Source organism: Anomaloglossus baeobatrachus, chromosome 5, assembly GCF_048569485.1.
Source record: "Anomaloglossus baeobatrachus isolate aAnoBae1 chromosome 5, aAnoBae1.hap1, whole genome shotgun sequence".
NCBI classification, from domain to species: Eukaryota; Metazoa; Chordata; class Amphibia; order Anura; family Aromobatidae; genus Anomaloglossus; species Anomaloglossus baeobatrachus.
This window is the reverse complement of record NC_134357.1, coordinates 89689997-89715986: the sequence shown is the minus strand read 5'-3', so window position 1 is coordinate 89715986 and position 25990 is coordinate 89689997. Positions and strand designations below refer to the sequence as shown.

The 25990-nt window shown below is 46.6% G+C and overlaps 1 protein-coding gene across 30 annotated transcripts in view; it reads right to left on the bottom strand.

Moving 5' to 3' along the window:
- ANK3 (ankyrin 3) overlaps positions 1 to 25990 on the bottom strand; it is a 1059766-nt gene that overhangs the window by 189167 nt on the left and 844609 nt on the right. For all 30 annotated transcript variants that reach the window (XM_075348673.1, XM_075348677.1, XM_075348666.1 and 27 more), the window contains 4 exons: positions 19836 to 19934; positions 16220 to 16318; positions 14406 to 14504; positions 10737 to 10832 (listed from right to left, as the gene is read on the bottom strand). In XM_075348673.1, the coding sequence (XP_075204788.1) occupies positions 10737 to 10832; positions 14406 to 14504; positions 16220 to 16318; positions 19836 to 19934 (393 nt within the window). The remainder of the gene's footprint in view (positions 1 to 10736; positions 10833 to 14405; positions 14505 to 16219; positions 16319 to 19835; positions 19935 to 25990) is intronic.

The window sequence follows — 25990 nt, the reverse complement described above, 5'->3', positions numbered from 1 at the left end:
CGCTCATCAGGAAAGCAGAACGTGTCATCACCTGCTCATTGTCAATGCTAGGTGAATGGAGTTACTGCACTTTTTCACATCAATCAAGAAGCATTTCCTGTAAATCTACAGGGAAATAGAGATTTTTTTTCACCCCCATCAAAGGTTGGTGCATTGCAAGGGACATCAGTAAGCAGGCACATACACTGGAGATCACAATTAGAGAACACCATACAATTCCCTAAATGTTATGACCATTGTGTAATCTTATGTGATTATATCCTAATATGAGTAAACTCGCAGCATTTTAACCTTTTTTCATAAATTGAATTTATTTCAAAGCACATAATAAAAATGTAAATGAGATAAATAAAAAAGAACACAGATCAAAATTAGAGAACACTTTCAGATACCTGCAAGTTATTGGTGTTAATCTGCACCTGGTGCTAATTTCCTTAATTATCTGACACATTCTGCTTCATTGGCAGCCTAACTTTGCAGTTTCTGCAGACTTTGCAAAAATGGAGTGCTGTTCCAAAGTGACTGAAACCCTCCAGCAGCAGGTTGTCCAGATTAAGACCAAAGAGGTGACCCTATCAGCCATAGCAAGAGAAGTTGGTTATTTCAAGTCTGTGATTTCGAAAATAATGCCACTTTAGAACATCACAAACTCTTTCAATTCCCTCAAGAAGGCTGGCCGCCCTCTAAAGACAAATAAAGACAGGGCAGGATAATGCGGAAACTCTCCATGGGTAAACGTTTCAACACTGCAGCTGAAATTGCTCGCCAGTTCAGCACTGAACAGAGTAAGGATCTGTCTTGTCATACAGTGTCATGATATTTAAGAGCATTTTGACTGAAAGCCCACTCTGCAGTGACCAAACCTCTCATTAGCAGAAAGAATCACAAGGCTAGACTCACCTTTGGTAAGGAGTATGTTGTGTGGACAGAGTAGAAGTGGTCCACAGTTCATTTTAGTGATGAAAGCAAGTTTAATTTATTTGAGTCTGATGGGAAACATTATATTCGTCGATAAAATGGAGAAGGACTGAACCCAAAGTGTGTTAACAAGTCAGTAAACGGTGGTGGAGGAACTGTCATGGTTTGAGGAATGTTCTCTGCAGCAGGAGTTGGACCTCTCATACAGCTACATAGCAGAGTGAATGCAAGTGTGGATCAGAACCTTCTTCAACAACACATGGTTACTTATTTGCGTTCATCACTCAATCAGCCAGCAATTTTAATGCAGGACAATGCTCCCTGTCAGGCTAGTTGCACACTTGCGTTGAACGGCATCCATCACAATGCGTTGTGTAACGCATGTGACGGATGCCTTGCAAAAAGTGTGATAATAAAGGCCACAGATTCCAGTGAAATAACGTGTTGCGTTAAGTTTTCTTTAGCCGAGAGAGAGCCCTCATCTTCACCGCACACATCCTGACATCACCGCACACATCCCGACATTACCGCCTACATCACCGCACACATCCCGACATTACCGCCTACATCACCGCACACATCCCGACATTACCGCCTACATCACTGCACACATCCCAACACTACCGCCCACATCATCACCGCACACATCCGAACACTACCGCCCTCATCTTCATCGCACACACCCCGACACTCAAGCCCACATCATCATCGCACACATCCCGACACTACCGCCTACATCACCGCACACATCCCGACACTACCGCCCTCATCTTCACCGCACACACCCCGACTCTACCGCCCACATCATCACCGCACACATCCCGACACTACAGCCCTCATCTTCACCGCACACACCCCGACTCTACCGCCCACATCATCACCGCACACATCCCGACACTACCACATACATCACCGCACACATCCCGACACTACAGCCCTCATCTTCACCGCACACATCCCGACACTACAGCCCTCATCTTAACCGCACACATCCCGACACTACAGCCCTCATCTTCACCACACACATCCTGACACTACAGCCCTCATCTTCACCGCACACATCCCGACACTACAGCCCTCATCTTCACCAAACACATCCCGACACTACAGCCCTCATCTTAACCGCACACATCCCGACACTACAGCCCTCATCTTCACCACACACATCCTGACACTACAGCCCTCATCTTCACCGCACACATCTCGACACTACAGCCCTCATCTTCACCAAACACATCCCGACACTACAGCCCTCATCTTCACCGCACATATCCCGACACTACAGCTCTCATCTTTACCGCACACATCCCGACACTACAGCCCTCCTCATCCCCGCACACATCCCGACACTACAGCCCTCATATTCACCGCACACACCCCGACACTACAGCCCTCATCATTCCCACACACATTCCGACACTACAGCCCTCATCAGCACCGCACACATCCCGACACTACCGCACCAATCATCCCCGCACACACACACCGGCATTACCTCAGTGACGTCCCCGCTGACAGCGCGATTCACTTCAGTTGCTGCGTGGAGCTCACAGGAGCGGCCGTGTTCTAGTGCCGCTCCTGTCAGCTTCATGTAGCAGAGCGGGATGCATCGCGGGACCCCGTGTGGATTACGCTAAACCTGGAGGGGTAATTGGGGATTTTAATAAAGTGGTGAAAGAGGGTGTTTTTTTGTCTTTTATTCAAAATAAAGGATTTTTTCGGGTGTATGTGTTTATTTACTTTCACTTACAGGTTAGTCATGGAAGGTATCCTTAGTGGCAGCTATGGGCTGCTGCCATTAACTTCTTATTACCTCGATTGCCACCGCACCAGGGCAATTCGGGATGACCCGGGTAGAGTCACGGGACTGTCGCATCTAATGGATGCGGCAATTCTGGACGGCTGCTGGATGATATTTTTAGGCTGGGGGGCTCCCCATAACGTGGGGCTTCCCATCCTGAGAATACCTGCCTTCAGCCGTGTGGCTTTACCTTGGCTAGTATCAAAATTGGGGGGGACTGCACGCCGTTTTTTTTTTTAATTATTTATTTATTGTATTGCACGTTATAGACCCGCCCACCGGCGGCTGTGATTAGTTGCAGTGAGACAGCTGTTGCTCAGCGTGGGGGCGGGTCTGACTGCAACCAATCATAGGCGCCGGTGGGCGGGGGAAGCAGTGAATACGAGATTGAATAATGGGCGGACGGCTTTTTCAAAAAGAGGAAAGCCACCGGAGCTTTGTGACAGCTGTGCAGTGTCGCGCCCGTGATTGGTGAGTATGAGAGAGGGAGGGAGAGGGGGGACAGAGACCAGGAGTGATTTTAAACAATTTCGATCATTCTGCTGGACATGCTGAGCATGCGCAGTAGAACGTGACGAAATCCGTCAGCGGATTCCGCCGCTTAGCGCATACCGGCGGAAACCACCACCATAGACAATCATTAGACACCGTGGTGGATTCCAATGGAATCCGTCAAGGTGTGCTATTTTAACGACACAAAAAACGCTACATGCTGCTTTCCTTCCGCCCGACGCAGCGTCAAAATAACGATGCTGCGTTGTGCAGTGGATGCAACGCTAGACCATCCGTTGCTATCCGTAGCTAATAGAAGTTTATGAGGAATATAACGGTTTCCTGCAACGGTTACCGTAATTCCTCAAGGCTGCAGATAGCAACGGAAGCTGTCCAACTCAAGTGTGAAAGTAGCCTCACACTGCTAAATGGGAAAAGCAGTTACTTGAAACAGAAAACATTGAAATAATGAAATGTCCTGCCCAGAGTCCTGATCTAAACCCATTAAAAAACCTCTTGTAAATTCTTGGTGACAAAGTTATGGACAAAAAACCCACAACAGTTACAGAACTGTGGAAGAGACTGGAAGCAGCGTGGACCAAAATCACACCAGAGCAGTGTGAGAGACTAGTGATGTCATGTGGCCGCAGATGTGCTAAAGTCATTCAAAGCATTCAGGATCTTTTGTAAAACACTGTTCTAGCGGCATGGTGTACCCCTTACAAAAAAAACGTTGATCAATATGTGACACCCTGGGCAAGCCAGGGGTCACAGGTCATGACACCACCACACACCCCACATTCCCTGCAGGAACACCAAGGTCAGAACACAAAACCCTTGTTGCCTTCCTCCAGGGGCTGATGTCCACACCAGGGGGTGGGCCAGGCGGTTGGCTCCGCCCACCGAGGAGTTCACAGCCCTTGAGGCGGGAAAACCAGGCAGATTAGTTGTAGATGAGTTTTAGAGTTGAAGTGAAGTGGTAGAGGAGCAAGAGAGAGGCGTTAAGGTGGAAGAGAAAGTGACAGTTAAGAGTCTGAGGTTGGTCCGGGTGTGTGCCCCGGACTGAGACAGCAGGGTTGGCAGACGGCGGTGACCGTTTGCAGGAGAGGCTGATCGGAGGTTGCCGAAAGGACCGTGGACGGGTGGTGGCCCGGCGGTACCGGAACGGTATACGAAGAGAAGCCAGCACCATTGGCAGGGGCCTTTCGGATCCCGGCAAGGCTAGGCGTCACCGTGAATTTGCCAAATCCGTCAGTGAAGGGGACCTCCTGGGTCTCCCAACAGCCAAAGTCCCGATTGAAGGCAACCGTCCAACCATATTGGAGAGACATCGCCACCGCCAAGGCACCAGTTTCTCAGGGCCAGCGCCTGCGGGCAAAAGAGGGGCTCCTCCGGCTCATATCCAAGCTGGGAAGCGGGTTACCGGTGGGAATCCATCGCTACCAACAACCGTATTTAGGTGCAGGAAAGAGACAGTCACTGCTAACTTGCAGGGAGCATCAACACCGCAGCCGTCCGAGGGAGCTATCCAACCAGCCGCTTGTTTACCGTGAACTGTGTCATCATCCTTGGGCTGAGTGAGTACCTCCGTGCCGTGTGGCACAGCGATGCCCCTGCGCCCCTGCACCTCAACAGGCCCCATAACCCGCCTGTCAACCATCCTAACTCTCCATCATCGGGCCCCGGGACCACCAACCCCCCTACCCACGGAGGGGAGGGCCAACATCTAGCTGCTCCATACCATCACTCCCGGGATCCCCATACAGAGCAGCGGTGGTGTCCACACAATCACCACAACCGTGGGTGGCGTCACGGACAATAAATCCACTAAACCAAGCCCCTTTTCACTCACGGGCGAGGAGCATCGCTCGAGTCCCCGGGATCCGGCACATCGCTCGAGCCACCGAGCAGCAGAGGCCGCAGCAGCAGCGGCGGCCGGACCCGAGCAGAGGGAGAGCGCAGCGTCCCCTCCTCCGCCCGCGACAACTTGGCGTCACGAACAGGATCTTACCGCTCTGCCGTCTGGTAGAGGTGCGCCTTGTTATCGCCGAAGGTGTCCGGCCGCAAAATTTCAGAAGCCGCCATCTTTGGCGCGAAAAGTACCCGCTCGAGCGTCTTCTCGAGTAGTGGAGGCGCGAAGACCAAAACCTCGCCCAGATAGAGGAGGGGCCGGAAAAAGGCTAAGGGGGACGAAATGGCGACTGGTCGCATGTAGCCGCGGCTATAAAAGCAGGGACGCCAGGACTCTGCAGCCATCTTGTTCCTGGGAGAGGCCGCCAGCAACATGTGGATGCCGTCCCGAAGCACCGTGGCCCCTGCGCCTGAAACCGCGGCGTGGGTGGAGATCCGGACCGCGCAGCTCTACCAGAGGCTGCAGGTCAAGATGCAGCTCCTCATGGAGGAGTGGGAGACCGACATGGCGGATGTCATAGCGACCGTGCGGAGAAGCGAGGAGGAAGCTGCGGATGGGAGGGTGAGTGACCCACGCCCCGATGCCCTTGAAGGGCCGGTCATCGCGGCTGCGGGACCCGGTCTAAACCCTCTCACCCTGCTGCCTCCCTCGCCACCCGTCCCGGAAGCCGTGACCCCGCCACTAGGCCCGCTGCCACCGCAACCGGTAGCGATACCCAGCATGCCCGCCCCAGCGGGCCGACCTGCAGCCGGAGCCGGTAGCCGCCCGGAGGTGCTGCCCTGGAAAACCCCGAAGCCCGAACCAGAGGCGTCCCCCAAAAAGTTCCCCGAGCCGGAGCCGACAGCCCGCTCCGTGCCGAAGGCCCAGCAGAGGAAAGCCCCTGTGCCCATCCCCCACACCTCGGCTGAGGTTGCGCCGGGTTGCCGCTGCAAGGTGGCGTCCAAGGCCAAGTCACCACGGGACCTGCCGCCCAGATCAACAGTAGTGGGCAGCGTCCGAGAGGTCTCGCGGGGCCCAACCCGTGCGCCGGAGCTCACAGCAGCGCCGTACTGGGACAGGGAGCCGGTACCGTTGGGCCTGGAAATCGAGGAGAGGGAAAAAAAGAAGGCGGAGATGGTGGCCCGTACGATCCGGGAGAAGGAGAGCCTAAGACAAGCTACCTTCCATGTCCGCGGCCCGTTGTATGAAGGGCAGGTGAGGCGGTTTGATGTCCGCCGGGGCTATGGATTCATTTATGAACCGGGCCTGGAGGCGGAAGTGTTCATAGCCCGGCGGGATGTGAATGCCCATCTCCCGGAGGAGCACCCAGGTCGTAACCTTATGCCGGGCGACTTGGTTCAGTACACCCGGCACTGTGGGGAGAGGGGGTGGTTTGCGCTGGATGCAAAGTTGAGGGGCAGCCAGGAGGCCCGTGTGAGCGCCGCACCTCTTCCCCAAGCTGATGCCGAGAACTCTGAGTGATGGCAGTGGAGCACCGTTGCACAGTCCCCGTTGGGACCACCTGTGTGTTGAAAGTTTTAAGTTTGCAAGTTGAAATGAAAGTAAATGATTACCGAACAATAACCTGATTGTCAGCACCGTGATTGAACCGGCCGTTGCCGGCACCGTTGTCCCCGTGGGGATCATCCACATTTTATGCATAGGGAACTCTCTATGAACAGGCCCGAGAACTTGCAGGGCAACCACAAAGATTAGTGGCATGTAAATAAAATATGTTTGTTGCAGCTACCGTTACCGCCTCCGGAGAGGCAGGTTGGAGGGAGGGCCCGCAGTGGAGCAGGCTGGGGCCCAGCCACCACCGGAACCGGTGGCTACCCTCTGGAGGGGAAGGACAGATCCCGCTCGGGTAATTTGGTTCAGGACTGGGGTCAAGGGGTGCTGCCTGTTTCTTAGAGGCAGCATCAGGGCCAGGTTACTTGGGTGGGAGAGAGCGGCAGCAGCAACCGTTTAAAATGTTACCGTAACGTTTAAGGAAAAGTGCCTCCCGCTGTCGGATGATGTTACTATATTTGTATGTCTTGTTTTTCTTATCTTTTTCAAAAAAATAAATAAATAAATAAAACCGGTGTTGGACGGGCAGCCCGAGGACGGTCTGCGTTTTGCTAAGGGGGAATGTGACGCCCTGGGCAAGCCAGGGGTCACAGGTCATGACACCACCACACACCCCACATTCCCTGCAGGAACACCAAGGTCAGAACACAAAACCCTTGTTGCCTTCCTCCAGGGGCTGATGTCCACACCAGGGGGTGGGCCAGGCGGTTGGCTCCGCCCACCGAGGAGTTCACAGCCCTTGAGGCGGGAAAACCAGGCAGATTAGTTGTAGATGAGTTTTAGAGTTGAAGTGAAGTGGTAGAGGAGCAAGAGAGAGGCGTTAAGGTGGAAGAGAAAGTGACAGTTAAGAGCCTGAGGTTGGTCTGGGTGTGTGCCCCGGACTGAGACAATAGGGTTGGCAGACGGCGGTGACCGTTTGCAGGAGAGGCTGATCGGAGGTTGCCGAAAGGACCGTGGACGGGTGGTGGCCCGGCGGTACCGGAACGGTATACGAAGAGAAGCCAGCACCATTGGCAGGGGCCTTTCGGATCCCGGCAAGGCTAGGAGTCGCCGTGAATTTGCCAAATCCATCAGTGAAGGGGACCTCCTGGGTTTCCCAACAGCCAAAGTCCCGATTGAAGGCAACCGTCCAACCATATTGGAGAGACACCGCCACCGCCAAGGCACCAGTTTCTCAGGGCCAGCGCCTGCGGGCAAAAGAGGGGCTCCTCCGGCTCATATCCAAGCTGGGGAGCGGGTTACCGGTGGGAATCCATCGCTACCAACAACCGTATTTAGGTGCAGGAAAGAGACAGTCACCGCTAACTTGCAGGGAACATCAACACCGCAGCCGTCCGAGGGAGCCGTCCAACCAACCGCTTGTTTACCGTGAACTGTGTCATCATCCTTGGGCTGAGTGAGTACCTCCGTGCCGTGCGGCACAGCGCTGCCCCTGCGCCCCTGCACCTCAACAGGCCCCATAACCCGCCTGTCAACCATCCTAACTCTCCATCATCGGGCCCCGGGACCACCATCCCCCCTACCCACGGAGGGGAGGGCCCACATCTAGCTGCTCCATACCATCACTCCCGGGATCCCCATACAGAGCAGCGGTGGTGTCCACACAATCACCACAACCGTGGGTGGCGTCACGGACAATAAATCCCCTAAACCAAGCCCCTTTTCACTCACGGGCGAGGAGCGCCGCTCGAGTCCCCGGGATCCGGCACATCGCTCGAGCCACCGAGCAGCAGAGGCCGCAGCAGCAGCGGCGGCCGGACCCGAGCAGAGGGAGAGCGCAGCGTCCCCTCCTCCGCCCGCGACAAATGTACATTACATTATTTCTGAAAAAAGCAAGTGATCATACATTGTCCTCTAATTTTGATCTCCAGTGTATATATTGTAAATGTAGACACTATTAGCAATTATAGATAGTGCTGCCTAAATCTAGGGAAAGTTTATCAAGGCAGTTTAGAACAACAATCCAAGCTGCCAAATGTACCTAGAGATGCACACCTCAATAAATTTGGTACATGTTTTGTGTTCAGTATGCCAAAAAGGAAAATCAGAGGTTTTCTGATATACCGGTAGTTTATGGCAGTATAATGGCATTCATTGTAGCAAATATGTTGTGAGACTGTTGGTTACATCACTGTTTTGGCATTTTTTCCTGCTTCAGGTTTCAAAAGACTCCTGGTTGGTGACAAGAATGTGCATATCACTTTTTTGAAGCATCTACTTGTGGAATCCACTTCATACTAGACTCTGCCCAAAAATCTGCAAAGCTTTAGGAAACTTTTCCAAAGACTCTCCAAAGAAGGACCATTTCCTGAAGCGATTTCCACTAGAAAACTTGTCATTTTTTTGACCGCCTCCAAAAAACTCTGAGTGCACAAATCCTAATTCTGTAATCTCCATAAAATAAAACGTTTCTCCGAATTCTATATTTTCCCATTCCTTTGCTACTAATCTTGGCAATGAATGCTCAAACTGACATGTTACAATTCCTACAATCAGTGGGTATATAACGTCAAACTCTGAAATGTCCAGACCAAGGGGGACACAGACAGAAGAGGGCCAATTGTTCAAGTGTGTCGCCCAGGGTTATGGGGTACTCGGTCCCGGGCGGTGAATAACTGGGGAATGTCACTTTGGTGGCCGTTGCCCGTTTCCGTGCCCTGAGTGTTTTTTTAAAAAGGGGAATATTTACAGGGGATTGTTGAATAAAGTTCACACGTGACGCCACTTGCAGTTATGTGGATGGAGCCGCTGCTGCACAGTTTTCACTACTGGGGCTGGTGTTGGTAGCAGCCTGGATGTTAGGCCCTCCGCAAGCTGGGCAAGGCCCCAGAGGATAGGTGAGGTAGAAGGGTGTTGAAAGAAGGTAGGCCATAAAAGGGGTTGCAGTGTAACTGGTTCCTTTACTCACAGTAAGCTGGTAACTGGTCACCCAAGGCTGGCTGGTCTTAACCGCAGGTCCCCTTTGTTCCAGTGCCGGTTTAGTGACCTGGTGGCTTCTTTCCTCTGCACCTGTCTTTGGTTGGTGGGTCCCTGTGGCTTGGAGCAGCTGGGGGTCCCCTCCTGGTTGTCTTCTACAGCAGTCCGTATGACGGTAGCGTGAACCCTGTGGGGTTGGAGTCTCTGGTCCTGTCCCCTCCCTGGTTCTCCCGTTGCTACTGTGTCCCAAAGTTCAAGGTCAGTGAGGTTCTTGATGATCCCCTCACTAAGCAGATTTTATCAGGTTTGCCTGACCTAGGATGCTGTACCCCGTTGGTGTGTAGTTCCAGGAATACTCCACCATACTCCACCGGCAACTAACTATCTGGGCCCTCAGCTCACTGCTACACTCTTGACAGTCCTTCCTTTCTCTTTCACTGCCACTGACACACACTCTGTCTGTCTCCACAGTCTGCCCCTCCCACCTGGTCGTCTAGTGGACTGGATTGGCTCCACCTCTAGGCAGCCATGCATTGGTCCGACCCTAGCCTGTTACCATTCTATGGGGGGGTAATTGGGGAAAAACAGGGATTATCTGGAGTGTTTGGTTGTTACCGACACTGGTCTTCTGGGTCTCTAGGGAGTAGGCCCTGCATCCTGGTGGGTGATGCAGTACCTTGTAGCTCCCTGATGGCTTCAGGGGCGCAACACAAGTACAGTTCTTGGGCCCTTTGTAGTCCAATAGCTCATCATAATGCACAAATCCACCTGCTTTGGGGGGAGAAGTGGCCCCCTATCTCTTGGGCCCCTTTGCAGCTGCATAGGTTGCACCAATAGTATGTCCGCCCCTTTGCCAGACTGTGTACCAACACATCCTACTGACAAGAGAAATAGTACCACCCTCTTGGTAATTTATTTATACAAGACTAACAGAGGAACAACTCTAAACAATATATTCCATAATTATTATTTCATGATAAATGCAATATTTTAGTATAGCAGACAAGTTGACAGTGGAGGTGATAACTGGAACATCTAGTGATCAGCTTGTTTCGATGTGACCAAACCAGTCACACCCTGTATAGAATATGTTAGCACATTATTACAGTATCTGGTAGCAGGAGCACTATAAGTAAATCCACTTACCACAGTTGTCAGAGTCTCTTCCGTCACAACCTTCAAAGTATCGACCACTGAAATGTAGCCCAATCTTCGAGCAATGGCGAGAGCGGTGTTACCATTCTGGAGAACAAAAAAGAAACAGCAACACTCTGTATTAGTGTCAGAGGTTAGACAACTATGACCCAAATGTGAGTAAATGTGACTGTCATTTTTCTACATCCTTACACCCACGCCAGGCGCCTCCAGCTGACTTCTGATCTACAACTTTCCCTGTGAAGACTCTTTGCTGGCTCTCATCCATAATGAAAGACAACATCCTGCATGCAATAATCATTTGTGTATAAAGAAAGCTGCGCACTTAAGAACCACTGAAAAAGGGCAATTTTGACACAAAAATGTATTACTTTTCAGAACAAATGTAGTAATTACTGATAAATTGCTCTGTATTTGTCAGCTCTTTTGACATGTCTATTTAGTAGATGTCTTCAATAGAATTCTGGAGTTCTTTTCTTCTCTAGTGGTGTTATTCCTCTCTTAGGGCGGGCTTTGCACGTTGCGACATTGCACGTGCGATGCTGATGGGGTCAAATCGAAAGTGACGCACATCCGGCGTCGCAGTCGATATCGCAACGTGTAAAACCTTTTTGATACGATGAACGAGCGCAAAAGCGTCGTTATCGTATCATCGCTGCAGCCTCCGACATTTCCATAATGCCGATGGTGCGACTGGTACGATGTTGTTCCTCGCTCCAGCGGCAGCACACATCGCTGTGTGTGAAGCCGCAGGAGCGAGGAACATCACCGCCGGCTGCAATTAGAAGGACGGAGGTGGGCGGGATGTTTACATCCTGCTCATCTCCGCCCCTCCGCTTCAATTGGCCGCCTGCCGTGTGACGTTGCTGTGACGCCGCACGACCCGCCCCCCTAAGGAAGGAGGCGGGTCGCCGGCCAGAGGGACGTCGCACGGCAGGTATGTGCGTGTGAAGCTGCTGTAGCGATAATAATCGCTACAGCAGCTTTCACTAGATATTGCACGTGCGACGGGGGCGGGACTATCGCTGCAGCATCGGTAACACATTGTTACCGATGTCGCAACATGCAAAGCCCGCCTTATTCCTCCTAAAAAAAACTGATAGCGCCTCTGATAGCAGTTGGGCGTGTGTCCCTATGCGGTCTGATGCTGTCCAATCACTGCAGACAGTTCCAGATGGTGGACACACCTCTTTGTCAAGGGACTGGAAACAACCAGTTATCAGTTTATAAAAAAAAAAAAAAAAAAAAGAGGAATAAGAGAGGAATGATGGAGCAATCTGGGGAATATGCTCCTGAACTTCATGACAAATGCAAATATTTACTTAAATAGAGATGTCAGGAGTGGTGACAGCTCATTAATCTGGATAATCAGCTAATTAAAGGGAATCTGTCACAAGGTTTTTGCTATGTAATCTAAGAGCAGCATAACGTAGGGGCAGAGATCTTCATTCCAGCTGTGTTTCACTTACGGGGCTGCTAAGGGGCAGTTTGGGTTCGACAACCAATGCGTATTGAGCTGGAGTAGCGCGCTGTGCTTGTTGCTGTACTGCACCTTTTAATTACGCCACCTGAAGGGACAAATACCGCAATTGCGAAGATAGTGCAGCAACTGGGTCCATGTTAAAGTTTTAAGTATGGGCCTACTATAATGTCATGGAGTGGAATGGAATACCAGGAACAGGAACCCAGAGATATGTCTGATGGTGACGATGTCTGGGCCGCCTTCCTGCCCCTTACCAGCACTGATCTTGTACCCCCTCCCTCCGTACCCAGGGGTGGGGTGGGGGGCCGGGACAGGATTGTGTAAACACCAACAGTGATAGACAACAAGGTCAAACCAGAAGTCTATAGGCCCTTTACACACTGAGACTTTCTAGCGATCCCACCAGCGATCCCAACCTGGCCGGGATCGCTACAAAATCTCTGGTGAGTCGCTGGTGAGCTGTCAAACAGGCAAACCTGGAAAACGACGCAACAGCGATACGGACCTGCAGAACGACCTAGCTAGTCATTGGGGACGTTGTAAAGCAGCTTTATGAAAGGGAAGTCGCTAACGAAGTCGCTGTAAAGGCCCCTTTACACACTGAGACTTTCTAGCGATCATGCTGCACAGCGGGAAACAAAGGACCAAAGAATGGTCCTGAGAGATGTGTAGTGATCAGCAACCTCACAGCAGGGGCCAGGTCGCTGATGTGTTTCACACACTGCAATGTCGCTGGGGAGGTCGCTATTACGTCACAAAACCGGTGACGTTACAGCGATGTCGTTTGCGATGTTGCAGTGTGTAAAGGGACCTTATCATACAGCACACTCACACAGAGTAATCAAACAAGTAATAAAAAGGAAAACTAAAGCAAGGAGAAAATAACCAGATGACAGGAGGAATTCCACTGCACACTTAACAACACTAACATTAACGTCAAAATCACTGGCAACAAAAGTGAGTATACCGCTAAGTAAAAATGGAAAAATTGTGCCCAAAGTGTCAATATTTTGTGTGGCCACATTGTTTTCCAGCACTGCCTTAACGCTCTTGGGCATGGAGTTGACTAGAGCTCCACAGCAGCCGCTGGATCCTCTTTCATCCTCCATGCTGACATCACGCTCCTCCACCTTCTATTTGAGAATGCCCCACAGATGCTAAATGGGGTTTAGGTCTGGAGACGCTTGGCCAGTCCAGCACCGTTACCCTCAGTTTCTTTAGCAAGGCAGTGGTCGTCTTAAAGGTGGGTTTGGGGTTATTATGTTGCAATACTGCCCTTCGGTTCAGTTTCTAAATGCAGGTGTGTGAAGAATATGGAAGAGATATCATGCCAATCAACTATATCATATTTGGTCTGAAATTGTAGACCTCCTATTCAAAATGTGAAGCTAAAACATCATGTGAAGCTGGCTCACCATGAGGTCCAGCAACTCCTGCTTCAAAGGGAAAAATGTGCACCTTCAGCAGATAGCTGGGAAAAGTTTCTTTCTAGCAGGATGCACCCCTGCTGGGAGCCCAAGCTTCACAGAAACTCTTCAGACAGACAGGAGATGTTATTTTGTAAGGAGTTGTGGAGTTATTGTACATTCTAGCTAGATACCAGTTACATTTCCGTTGTCACCTATTCAATGGACAGGTTTTTCACTGGAAAACCTCTTTGAAGGGAATCTGTCAGCAGATTTTTGCTACCTCATTTGAGTGCAGTAATGATGTACGCAAGGAGATTCTGAATCCAACGAAGTATCACCTAGATTATTGGCTGCAGCCATACTGACAAAATCTGAATTTTTAGCTTTATTCACATAGCTGAGCCCTGGGAGCTTTCCCTGCCCACACCAGGTTCTCTTTACAGATTGTACATTGAACAGTGAGGTGTAAATCACAGAAGGAGGCATGCTTAACAACATGGTATGCACAAGCTAGACCTAGCAATGATAATCACTAAGTGAAAAAGCCTTTAGTTTAAATAAACAATAGCACACAACCTGATGAGAGGCATAGTTGATTTTTGTTTTTTAACCACTACAGCATGTTGGCTTCAGCTTACATAGCAAAAACCTGCTGACAGAGTCCCTTTAAGCACAGAACAAAACCCTACAACAGTAATAAATGTGTATAATGCATAGAGTGCCACTTATGTGGATTGTACAACATACCAGCTGCGAATATTTACTTACCACAGTGACTTCATTGGGGGAGGCACCATGCTGGAGTAACACATTGATGATGTGGGTATGTCCTTGCTGTGCAGCTTGATGTAATGGAGTATATCCATTCTGGAGAAAGAACATTGCAAGAATCATTGCTAAGGAAAAATCTCCCAAACCAAGGAATGCAAACACAACAGAGGGGCTCATGTACAAAAGGTCTTAATATGATCCACTTTATTGGTATAGACATTATAGATGCCACTGTGACATCGCTGATAACATAACTGCCTCTGATGTTACTCATGCACCATGCAGGTAACATAGGATGGTGCATAGAGAGTCCCTACAGCTGTGGACTCCATAATATGGAACCATGGGGCGATGCCTGTAGCCAGTTATTTGCATGGGTCTATAGGAAGTGGCCAGATAACCCCACTCCTTATGGTGGTTATATGTACATTGTCTGATGTGTTTCATGAAGTGAATGTCTAAGTGCTCCTGCTGAAGAATACAGGCTGGCAATATAGCAGAGCCGGAGCAGTGCAGCGGTCGGTGCCACCTACCGGCCGAGAATTTAAAGTGTTCGATTGCATATTGCATTTTACTGTATAATGTGTACTTTATAGAATAATCTGTTATGCGAGATTAAAGCGTTAACCGTGTAATGTGACGTACAGGAATGTTAACCTTATCAGTATTGGAGCAAAGGTACCGTCACACATAACGAGATCGCTAGCGAGATCGCAGCTGAGTCACGGTTTCTGATCGCAGTAGCGATCCCGATAGCGATCTTGTTATGTGTGACACCTACCAGCGATCAGGCCCCTGCTGTGAGATCTCTAGTCGTTGCAGAATGGTCCAGGCCATTTTCTTCAAAGGCGATGTCCTGTGGGCAGGACACATCGCTGTGTTTGACACTGTGTGACAGGGTCACAGTGACTGCTGAGATCGTTATACAGGTCGCTACTGCCACCTGTATTGTTCCTGCATCGCTGGTAAGATCTGACTGTGTGACATCTCACCTGCGACCTCCCAGTGACTTACCTGCGGTCCCTATCAGGTCGTATCGTTTTCGGGATCGCTGGTAAGTCGTTGTGTGTGACTGGACCTTAAGAGGGTTTTAGTATGCACAGTGTAACGGATACTTCCTGATTGCCGAGGAAATGACAGCCAGGATGGGGAGAGTGTCAGAGAGCAGAGGGTTGGATAGTGAGACAGGCCAGAGAGAGAGTTAGTTCTGCAGTGAGGAGCCAGGTGTGCCGACGGTGCTTGGTAACTTGGGCCATCAAGGAACCCAGAGGTATCCTCCATTGTGTCCGGAGCCTACGGCTCACCCAGGGATGGGGTTAATGTTACCATCCAAGGCAGTGATTGGACACGGGAATCCACGGAGACAAGAACGGGGACAAGTATAAGCTTAGGCTCGGCCGTGGGAAGGCTAAGACACAGGGCAAGAGCTAGGCAGAAGTACCCTAGAGAACAGCGGAAGCAGAACAAGATAGAAATGGCCATGAAATGACATGAAAGTTGAAGAACGAATAAACAAGTTCATGTTGTTTTGTAAAAAGACTCTCTGTGTGACGTGTTGCCCTGCCACATCTACGACGGTGACCGACTGCGGGTAGGTGGACGCTCTTGTGAAAACAGAAGTGTCGCACCTCCATCCTGGGTGGATCACAAACACAGGTTCAGTCTGGTGAAGTAGAGTAGAGCCTTATTGGCTCCATGTTTGCTCCACTTGATCGGCCCTCATCATGCCCTTGAACATTATGGGCCAAGATTTATTCTCCACAATCTACAGTGTATGTTACTTTTGTGAAATGTTAAAAATAACAACCCACCTTGGTTTTGGCATTAACTTTGGCACCATGCTGCAGCAGAAAGTTCACCATTTTAATGTTCCCATAGTGGCTGGCTACATGCAGAGGAGTGTATCCCATCTGTAGAACAAAAAAACATGATTATTCCTACCGCCATTCATATCTGCATTTGTTTCTTTTACTGCACCATCTTCATCGCCTTTAGGCACGTGTCCTTTGTCCACAACACTATGGTCTGTCACATCCCTCCCCCAACTTTTGTACAGATGTCATATTAATTGTTGTTCTCTGACCTGTAAAACCATACCACTAGTCTAATTAATAAAATTATCCTGGAAATTAATCTTTAATGACTATGACGTGTCTCAAAGCAGTAAGCTATGGAAAGCATTAACTAAGTATCCTTTCCATGGATAACGAATGGTTGAGGTTTGGACATCTGTACCTGTAACTATTATTCGTTGTGATTAGCGTCAACCCTTGCGCTCTACATTAAGGGCTCGCTCACACTTGCGTATCAATAAATAAAACATTGCACTGCGCTCGCACCAATGTTATTCAATGAGATAGTGTTCATTTGTGAGTTTTCCCTAGCTGTATTCGGGGGGGGAAAGAAATCGCAGCATGCTGCGTATGGCTGCGTATATCAGATATTAGATGAGACCCACCCATAGAAGTCTATAGGTACGAGAAAAAAAAACCAAACAAATAGACAGTACGCAGACCATTCGGATAGTATTCGATTTTTATGCAGGCATCTCAAAGGAGAAAAAAAATATATAGATAGTTGATATAACAGATAGATATCTTGCAGATACTGTATATAATTTCACAACCATCTACATATAAACTTGCACCCTTTAGTGTCTTTCATGAAAAGGTTTATTCTACAGCTTGTTTCACTAAAAAAAAAAAATTGAAAAAAATGACATGGGTTCCTCCCTATTTTATGAAACCAGAAAAGCTAAAGCAGACAGCTAGGGGTTGGTATTATCAGACTGGAAAGGTCCATTGTTATTGGTCCCTTCACAGCCTAAAAATACCTGTCTGCAGTGGCCCCAAAAGTGGAGCATCACAATTCTGGCACTTTGCCTCAGCTCTTCCCGGTTGCCCTGGTGCATTGACAATTCGGTTAATTGTATTTACGGTTGATGTCAGCTGTGAATTTACCGAAAATATAGCAGACATTGAGCCCTGGTGTTAGTAATACAGAGGTATTAGTAGGTATCAGACACTCCCATTACTATCCCGATAAGTAACGAGAAAAGAACATGGAGACTCTGATAAGCGGTAACGTTACTGATGTGACAGCTCAATAGAGACGCCGGGTCTCGTGGTGCACAGTGTGAGCCAGGAGTGGCTTCTGCTCTCAGCCCACAGCTATCTGCTTTATCTTTGCTGGTTTCATAAAATAGGGGGGACCTGACATCATTTTTTCCATTTATTCAATAAGTTAAACAAGCCTAAACAGCTGTTGAATAAAATCCACATGCAAACCACTAAAGGGTGCAAGTTTGTAATATGTAGAGGGGTTGTGAAATTTTCTCTTTCTTTCTTATTACGTTACTATTTATGACAATTAGCTTTAATTTACATAAAGTATTACAGTATGTAAAAAAAGATGTTAAAAATGCAAAAAAAAAATTTGCACACTCGCATAGCACTCACATAACATATGGAAAAATAGGCGCATGACACTCGTCCCACTTGAGAATCTAGGTGATTTTTTATATGCTAGTGAGAGCATATCCTTACACTCATCAGTTCATTGCTCAGCGAGCCACAACTACATGGCAAGAGAGCAGCAGAAGGAATGAAAAAAAGATACCAAAAACATATTTCATGCAAATATTTAGCATTCACCATGGCAATTTCATATCTGTCACACCTATGTGAATATATTTAGAAAGGACACAGAGTCATTATACATTTCCTTGAACCAAAGACTTTTGCAGTTTAAATGACAACGGAAACTAAACAATATGTTTATGATGTTCTTAAAGGGAACCTACATCTTCCCTGTGGGTGTGAGTAACATGATGTGCAGAAGCGTCGTCTTCGCTGGCTCTTTGAAAACCTCTGTCTCCCTGGCATTACGCGGTAGGCTGGGTGTACGCACCCTGGTTTTATTTGCGCACTGTGCCTGCTCTGGCAGGCAGCGATGACGTACGACACAACCAGCTTCGATATTTGTCAAGCCGGGGGTATTGGCTAGCTAAGTCCTACGTCACCGCTGCCTCCTTTGGCCTGCCCCCTGAGGAAGCGTAGGCGAAATGTACATAGGGGTGGAGGTGGAAGCACTGCTGTATCACCAATGCTAACATGGGTAACAACTACTGTTTTATGCTGATGTGATTATATGGGCCTGTGTTACCAGCTCCCATTAGTGCATGATCTATTTTTCCTTATTGCATCCCTGCTTATGCATATCTAAGTAGCACACCGATCTATTCATAACCTGCAGAGGATGTCTGTTGAATGGGGTAGATGCACCTGAATGTTCATGCGCATAATGATCTGTGCTCTGCAGAATAACTCTTTGTGAACTGTTCACCTTATTTAAGCAGCATTTGAGATAAATGGTATATATCACTACTAGCTGCTAAGTGTGACCAGTTTATGTTATAGATCCATTCAATACAATATAGCATTGCTTCTAGTGAATAGTCTGCCCTAAAAGGGACACATTGGCACTCGGCCTTAGTGACTGTACAATTCTCTGGACAACAGTCCATAGAAAGCACATAATTCATACATTCACTAGGCAAGCTATGCTAAATATAAGGATTGCAATCAAGCACACTGACCTACACATATAACCTGCAGAGGACGTCTGTTGAATGGGGTAGATGCACCTGAATGTTCATGCGCATATTGATGTGTTCCCTGTGCCCTGCGGAATAATTCCTTTTGTGAACTGTTCACCTTATTTAAGCAGCATCTGAGATAATATGGTATATATCAATACTAGCTGCTATGTATGATCGGTGAATGTTATAGATCCTATTAATACAATATAGCACTGCTTCTGGTGAAAAGTCCGGCCTAATAGGGAAATACTGGCACTTGTCCATATAGTGACTGTACCTCTCTCTGGACAACAATATGTCAATAAATTTACATATGGAACTAATATGAGCCACTATTATTGATATAGACATAAGTATTTACCCCACGGCAAATGAATTGTGCAAAATCTGTATGACCATACTTTGCATTAAGATCAGCATTTATCATATGATTTTATTCTTTTGTACTATAACCATAATAGCATGTGTAAAACCTCCGCATCATAGTGTATTTCAGCACACTGTAACACTGCATCCTTTTAAATTCATGTCAAATGTTTGTCTTCAATTTTGTTTGGTGTCTTGAATAAATTATATTTTTGCATTCACAATATGTGTAATTACTCCATTCTCTTCCTTTTTTGAAATTAACTCCTTTGGCCTGCACAGTGCACCGATGAAGCCGGGGAGCGTACATCCAATTTCAGGTTAAATTGTCAAGAAGGTAGAAATTTGCAAAGAGCCAGCAAATCATGTTACTCGTACCCAAATGTATTTCTTTAAATACCCCCATAAAAGACTATTGCATTGGACATTTACATATCTTATCACATGCAGCCTATAGATACCTTAGTTGTGCAGTCGGTGACTGCTCCATTGTTGAGGAGGACCTGGGCGACGCTGACTCTGTCCTCCTGAGCTGCCAAGTGTAGAGGTGTCAGTCCGCTCTATAAATCGTGAAATATCAATGTTTAGTATGATGACAACTTGTTATTTCTTTTCACCCAATATTAATGACATTTTTGTAATTTCTAAACATGTCCTTAAATACATTTTAGGAGTCATTGGAGTCTATCCCAACCACCGCATTATCTACCCTAAAACAGATCTGTAATAATAGCAAAATCCAACTGTAATGTACAGATATACGAGATAGCAACAACTTCTTGTCTATTATTAATGATTCCACATCATGCAAACTTACATCCTGCCTGACTAAAAAGGCTAATTATGAAGTTAGGTGTTTTTCAGGTAGAGGCAGGAGTTTACACACTAGAATAACAAGGCATATATATAGGAGAGAGGGATGATTCGTGGTCATTCCACACTGCCGGTCAATAATGACGCTGTGCTTTATCAAAAAAGGTAATTTATTGATTCAATGCGTTTCAACGCAGCTTCTTCATCAGGTGTATGTGGTTTTTCTTTTTCCTGATGAAGCAATGCAGCTTCGAAATGTGTTGAATCAATAAACCACCTTTTTTTGAATAACGCACAGCCTCATTACTGACTGCCAGCACAACATAACCACTAATCATCCCTTTTTGCTACTTATTGGCTGTTTAACACAGTGAATCTGCAGCAGCGGTCATCTATATGCCTTTTATCTTCCAACAAGGTGAGCACATATGATCAATTATATCCCTTTTTTCCTCAGATACTACTCAATGCACCTAGCAAAAAATATATATAAACATATAAATGGTTTTCATGTAAAGTATTTAACTTTCTATTCAATTGTTTGAGACATAATGGTCCAGTTAACAGTCGCCAATCATTAGCGCCTTAGATGTTGTTCTACTTCTCTCCACCAATCCCTCAAAGTGACATGTTGTGTTATTTATAAATATAGATTTATATACTCTATAGGGTTTTTGGTGTGAGAAAAACAACTATTGGGAGAATATGTGAACGTCTATAACAGCTTGAAATAGGTTAAAAAAATAAAATAGCTTTAATAATAGGAGCCTGAAATGAAAAATGACATGTTTTGTTAAAAAATGACTGGGATGACTTCTGAATTTGGGCTTGGAATGTGTTGTCTTTCTGAAATTCCGGTTTGGCAGGTTTTGTCACAATGTGCATAAACAGTGCAAATATTATGTTGCGCAGTAAGTCTGTGCATAAAACATTTATTATGTGTGACATGTAGCAGGAAAGAGTCAAACATATTTGGAATCAGAACTAGATAATAGAATATATGCAATTTTTTTCTTCAAATTAGATAACAGAGGCTTACTTGGTGTCAGAAAAAGAGGGAAAGGGGGTGGTAAAATGTTTTGCCCTGATTGGTTCACTGATGGGACACCCAGCTACAAGTATGCCTGCAGACACACCGGTATAAGCAGTCTAGTAAGTACGATATGAAAGACGTTTTGCTGTATGTTTGGTCAATATGGACATCCGGTTCAGCAATGAAGGTATTTCACAGCTTATCCTACCTGCTTCCCTTGGATCATGGCAAAATACAAAATAGGAGCCTTCGGGATTTAGATGTCTCTACTATAGATGTTACAGGAACCGACAGGACAATGTATAATTATAACATATGGGATATGACACCTACCATGGATCCACCCAGGCGTTTAACTTAGACTTTATGTCAACAAAGTTATCCCTAAGTCTGAAAAATCTGAAACATTAAGCACTGCATATGTGTGTATTATATATATACAGTCATATGAAAAAGTTTGGGCACCCCTATTAATGTTAACCTTTTTTCTTTATAACAATTTGGGTTTTTGCAACAGCTATTTCAGTTTCATATATCTAATCACTGATGGACTGAGTAATATTTCTGGATTGAAATGAAGTTTATTGTACTAACAGAAAATGTGCAATCCGCATTTAAACAAAATGTGACCGGTGCAAAAGTATGGGCACCCTTATCAATTTCTTGATTTGAACACTCCTAACTACTTTTTACTGACTTACTAAAGCACTAAATTGGTTTTGTAACCTCATTGAGCTTTGAACTTCATAGGCAGGTGTATCCAATCATGAGAAAAGGTATTTAAGGTGGCCACTTGCAAGTTGTTCTCCTATTTGAATCTCCTATGAAGAGTGGCATCATGGGCTCCTCAAAACAACTCTCAAATGATCTGAAAACAAAGATTATTCAACATAGCTGTTCAGGGGAAGGATACAAAAAGTTGTCTCAGAGATTTAAAACTGTCAGTTTCCACTGTGAGGAACATAGTAAGGAAATGGAAGAACACAGGTACAGTTCTTGTTAAGCCCAGAAGTGGCAGGCCAAGAAAAATATCAGAAAGCCAGAGAAGAAGAATGGTGAGAACAGTCAAGGACAATCCACAGACCACCTCCAAAGACCTGCAGCATCATCTTGCTGCAGATGGTGTCAATGTGCATCGGTCAACAATACAGCGCACGTTGCACAAGGAGAAGCTGTATGTGAGAGTGATGCGAAAGAAGCCGTTTCTGCAAGCATGCCACAAACAGAGTCACCTGAGGTATGAAAAGCACATTTGGACAAGCCATTTACATTTTGGAAGAAGGTCCTGTGGACTGATGAAACAAAGATTGAGTTGTTTGGTCATACAAAAAGGCGTTATGCATGGAGGCAAAAAAACACGGCATTCCAAGAAAAGCACTTGCTACCCACAGTAAAATTTGGTGGAGGTTCTATCATGCTTTGGGGCTGTGTGGCCAATGCCGGCACCGGGAATCTTGATAAAGTTGAGGGTCGCATGGATTCAACTCAGTATCAGCAGATTCTTGACAATAATGTGCAAGAATAAATGACGAAGTTGAAGTTATGCAGGGGATGGATATTTCAGCAAGACAATGATCCAAAACACCGCTACAAATCTACTCAGGCATTCATGCAGAGGAACAATTACAATGTTCTGGAATGGCCATCCCAGTCCCCAGACCTGAATATCATTGAACATCTGTGGGATGATTTGAAGTGTGCTGTCCATGCTCGGCGACCATCAAATTTAACTGAACTGGAATTGTTTTGTAAACAGAAATGGTCAAATATACCTTCATCCAGGATCCAGGAACTCATTAAAAGCTACAGAAAGCGACTAGAGGCTGTTATTTTTGCAAAAGGAGGATCTACAAAATATTAATGTCACTTTTATGTTGAGGTGCCCATACTTTTGCACCGGTCAAATTTTGTTTAAATGCGGATTGCACATTTTCTGTTAGTACAATAAACCTCATTTCAATCCAGAAATTTTACTGAGTCCATCAGTTATTAGATATATGAAACTGAAATAGCTGTTGCAAAAACCCAAATTGTTATGAAGAAAAAAGGTTAACATTAATAGGGGTGCCCAAACTTTTTCATATGACTGTGTATATATATTTATTTTTGATTTATTTATTTTTTTTGCATTGCACAGTATATATATATATAAATCAAAAGAGGGCCACTTGATGAATAAAGGCAACAACTCTACAATTGAATATAACCAAGAAGAAAGAGTCTTTCAGTTTGCCAAGTAATCAATATACCCACACAAGCCATATTGTGAAAATATATATAAATATTTATTATAGAGGCTGTAGGGGAAAGACAATACATAGGCATAAATATATGAACAAAGGACCAAGGGAAATGGTGCTGGAGGGGAAAACCCCACGTGTCCCAAGCATTCATTCAGGAGAACAAGTCTCTACTGAGTAACGGCAGACATACCATAATAGAGTCACACCAGGCAGGCACAGCTCAAAGAGGGTAGAAATGGCCAAGATGGCACAACCAGTTATTAGCAAAAGCCGAGCAAAACCTACCAGGGAGATATGGCGCCGAGGGCCCGGGTAACACGTGGGGACCAGACGTCCCAACACGTGTTTCGCTCCGTGTGCTTCGTCGGGGGACGATATATATATATATATATATATATTGTGTGTGTGTGAGTGTGTGAGTGTGAGTGTGTGTATATATATATATATATATATATATATATATATATATATATATATATACAGTGCCTACAAGTAGTATCCAACCACCTACAGATTTAGCAGGTTTGATAAGATGCAAATGAGTTAGAGCCTGCAAACTTCAAACAAGAGCAGGATTTATTAACGGATGCATAAATCTTACAAACCAACAAGTTATGTTGCTCAGTTAAATTTTAATAAATTTTCAACATAAAAGTGTGGGTCAATTATTTTTCAACCCCTAGGTTTAATATTTTGTGGAATAACCCTTGTTTGCAATTACAGCTAATAATCGTCTTTTATAAGACCTGATCAGGCCGGCACAGGTCTCTGGAGTTATCTTGGCCCACTCCTCCATGCAGATCTTCTCCAAGTTATCTAGGTTCTTTGGGTGTCTCATGTGGACTTTAATCTTGAGCTCCTTCCACAAGTTTTCAATTGGGTTAAGGTCAGGAGACTGACTAGGCCACTGCAACACCTTGATTTTTTTCCCTCTTGAACCAGGCCTTGGTTTTCTTGGCTGTGTGCTTTGGGTCGTTGTCTTGTTGGAAGATGAAATGACGACCCATCTTAAGATCCTTGATGGAGGAGCGCAGGTTCTTGGCCAAAATCTCCAGGTAGGCCGTGCTATCCATCTTCCCATGGATGCGGACCAGATGGCCAGGCCCCTTGGCTGAGAAACAGGCCCACAGCATGATGCTGCCACCACCATGCTTGACTGAAGGGATGGTATTCTTGGGGTCGTATGCAGTGCCATCCAGTCTCCAAACGTCACGTGTGTGGTTGGCACCAAAGATCTCGATCTTGGTCTCATCAGACCAGAGAACCTTGAACCAGTCTGTCTCAGAGTCCTCCAAGTGATCATGAGCAAACTGTAGACGAGCCTTGACATGACGCTTTGAAAGTAAAGGTACCTTACGGGCTCGTCTGGAACGGAGACCATTGTGGTGGAGTACGTTACTTATGGTATTGACTGAAACCAATGTCCCCACTGCCATGAGATCTTCCTGGAGCTCCTTCCTTGTTGTCCTTGGGTTAGCCTTGACTCTTCGGACAAGCCTGGCCTCGGCACGGGTGGAAACTTTCAAAGGTTGTCCAGGCCGTGGAAGGCTAACAGTAGTTCCATAAGCCTTCCACTTCCGGATGATGCTCCCAACAGTGGAGACAGGTAGGCCCAACTCCTTGGAAAGGGTTTTGTACCCCTTGCCAGCCTTGTGACCGTCCACGATCTTGTCTCTGATGGCCTTGGAATGCTCCTTTGTCTTTCCCATGTTGACCAAGTATGAGTGCTGTTCACAAGTTTGGGGAGGGTCTTAATTAGTCAGAAAAGGCTGGAAAAAGAGATAATTAATCCAAACATGTGAAGTTCATTGTTCTTTGTGCCTGAAATGCTTCTTAATACTTTAAGGGAACCAAACCGAATTCTGGTGGATTGAGGGGTTGAATAATAAATGACCCTCTGAATAAACTTTTCACAATTTAAAAAAAAAAAATAAAAAAAGAAATAACATTCTTTTTTGCTGCAGTGCATTTCACACTTCCAGGCTGATCTACAGTCCAAATGTCACAATGCCAAGTTAATTCCGAATGTGTAAACCTGCTAAATCTGCAGGGGGTTGAATACTACTTGTAGGCACTGTATATATACACACTATTTTCTTTACAACGACCTGCTGTCATGCCTTAAATGTGATAACCTCTTGCCTAAGGTGCGGAAGGATATTTGCCTATAGTCTCAAGGAAGAAGTCAAATCAGACTTTCTAGCCTCATAATTAGAGATGGGCAAAAAAAAAAGTCTGGTTTGGAACCTGTCTTGAACCCGAACTTGAGCCCGGACCCCATATAAGTCTATAGGGACCCAAACAGGCTAGCAAGGTGCAAAAGGAAGAAAAATGGGGATTAAATCTGGACAATTATGTGGAGACACGGGGGTCAGTGGGTGCTCTCGTCCACTGACCCAGCCGCCTTTAGAAAGACAGCATGGCCCAGGGCTCATCTCAACTGAACGCCCGACCTCCTTAGCCGTGGGCGGAACGCTATTCAGACAACACAGGGTGAGGGAATCACAATATTAAGACTTTATTGGAT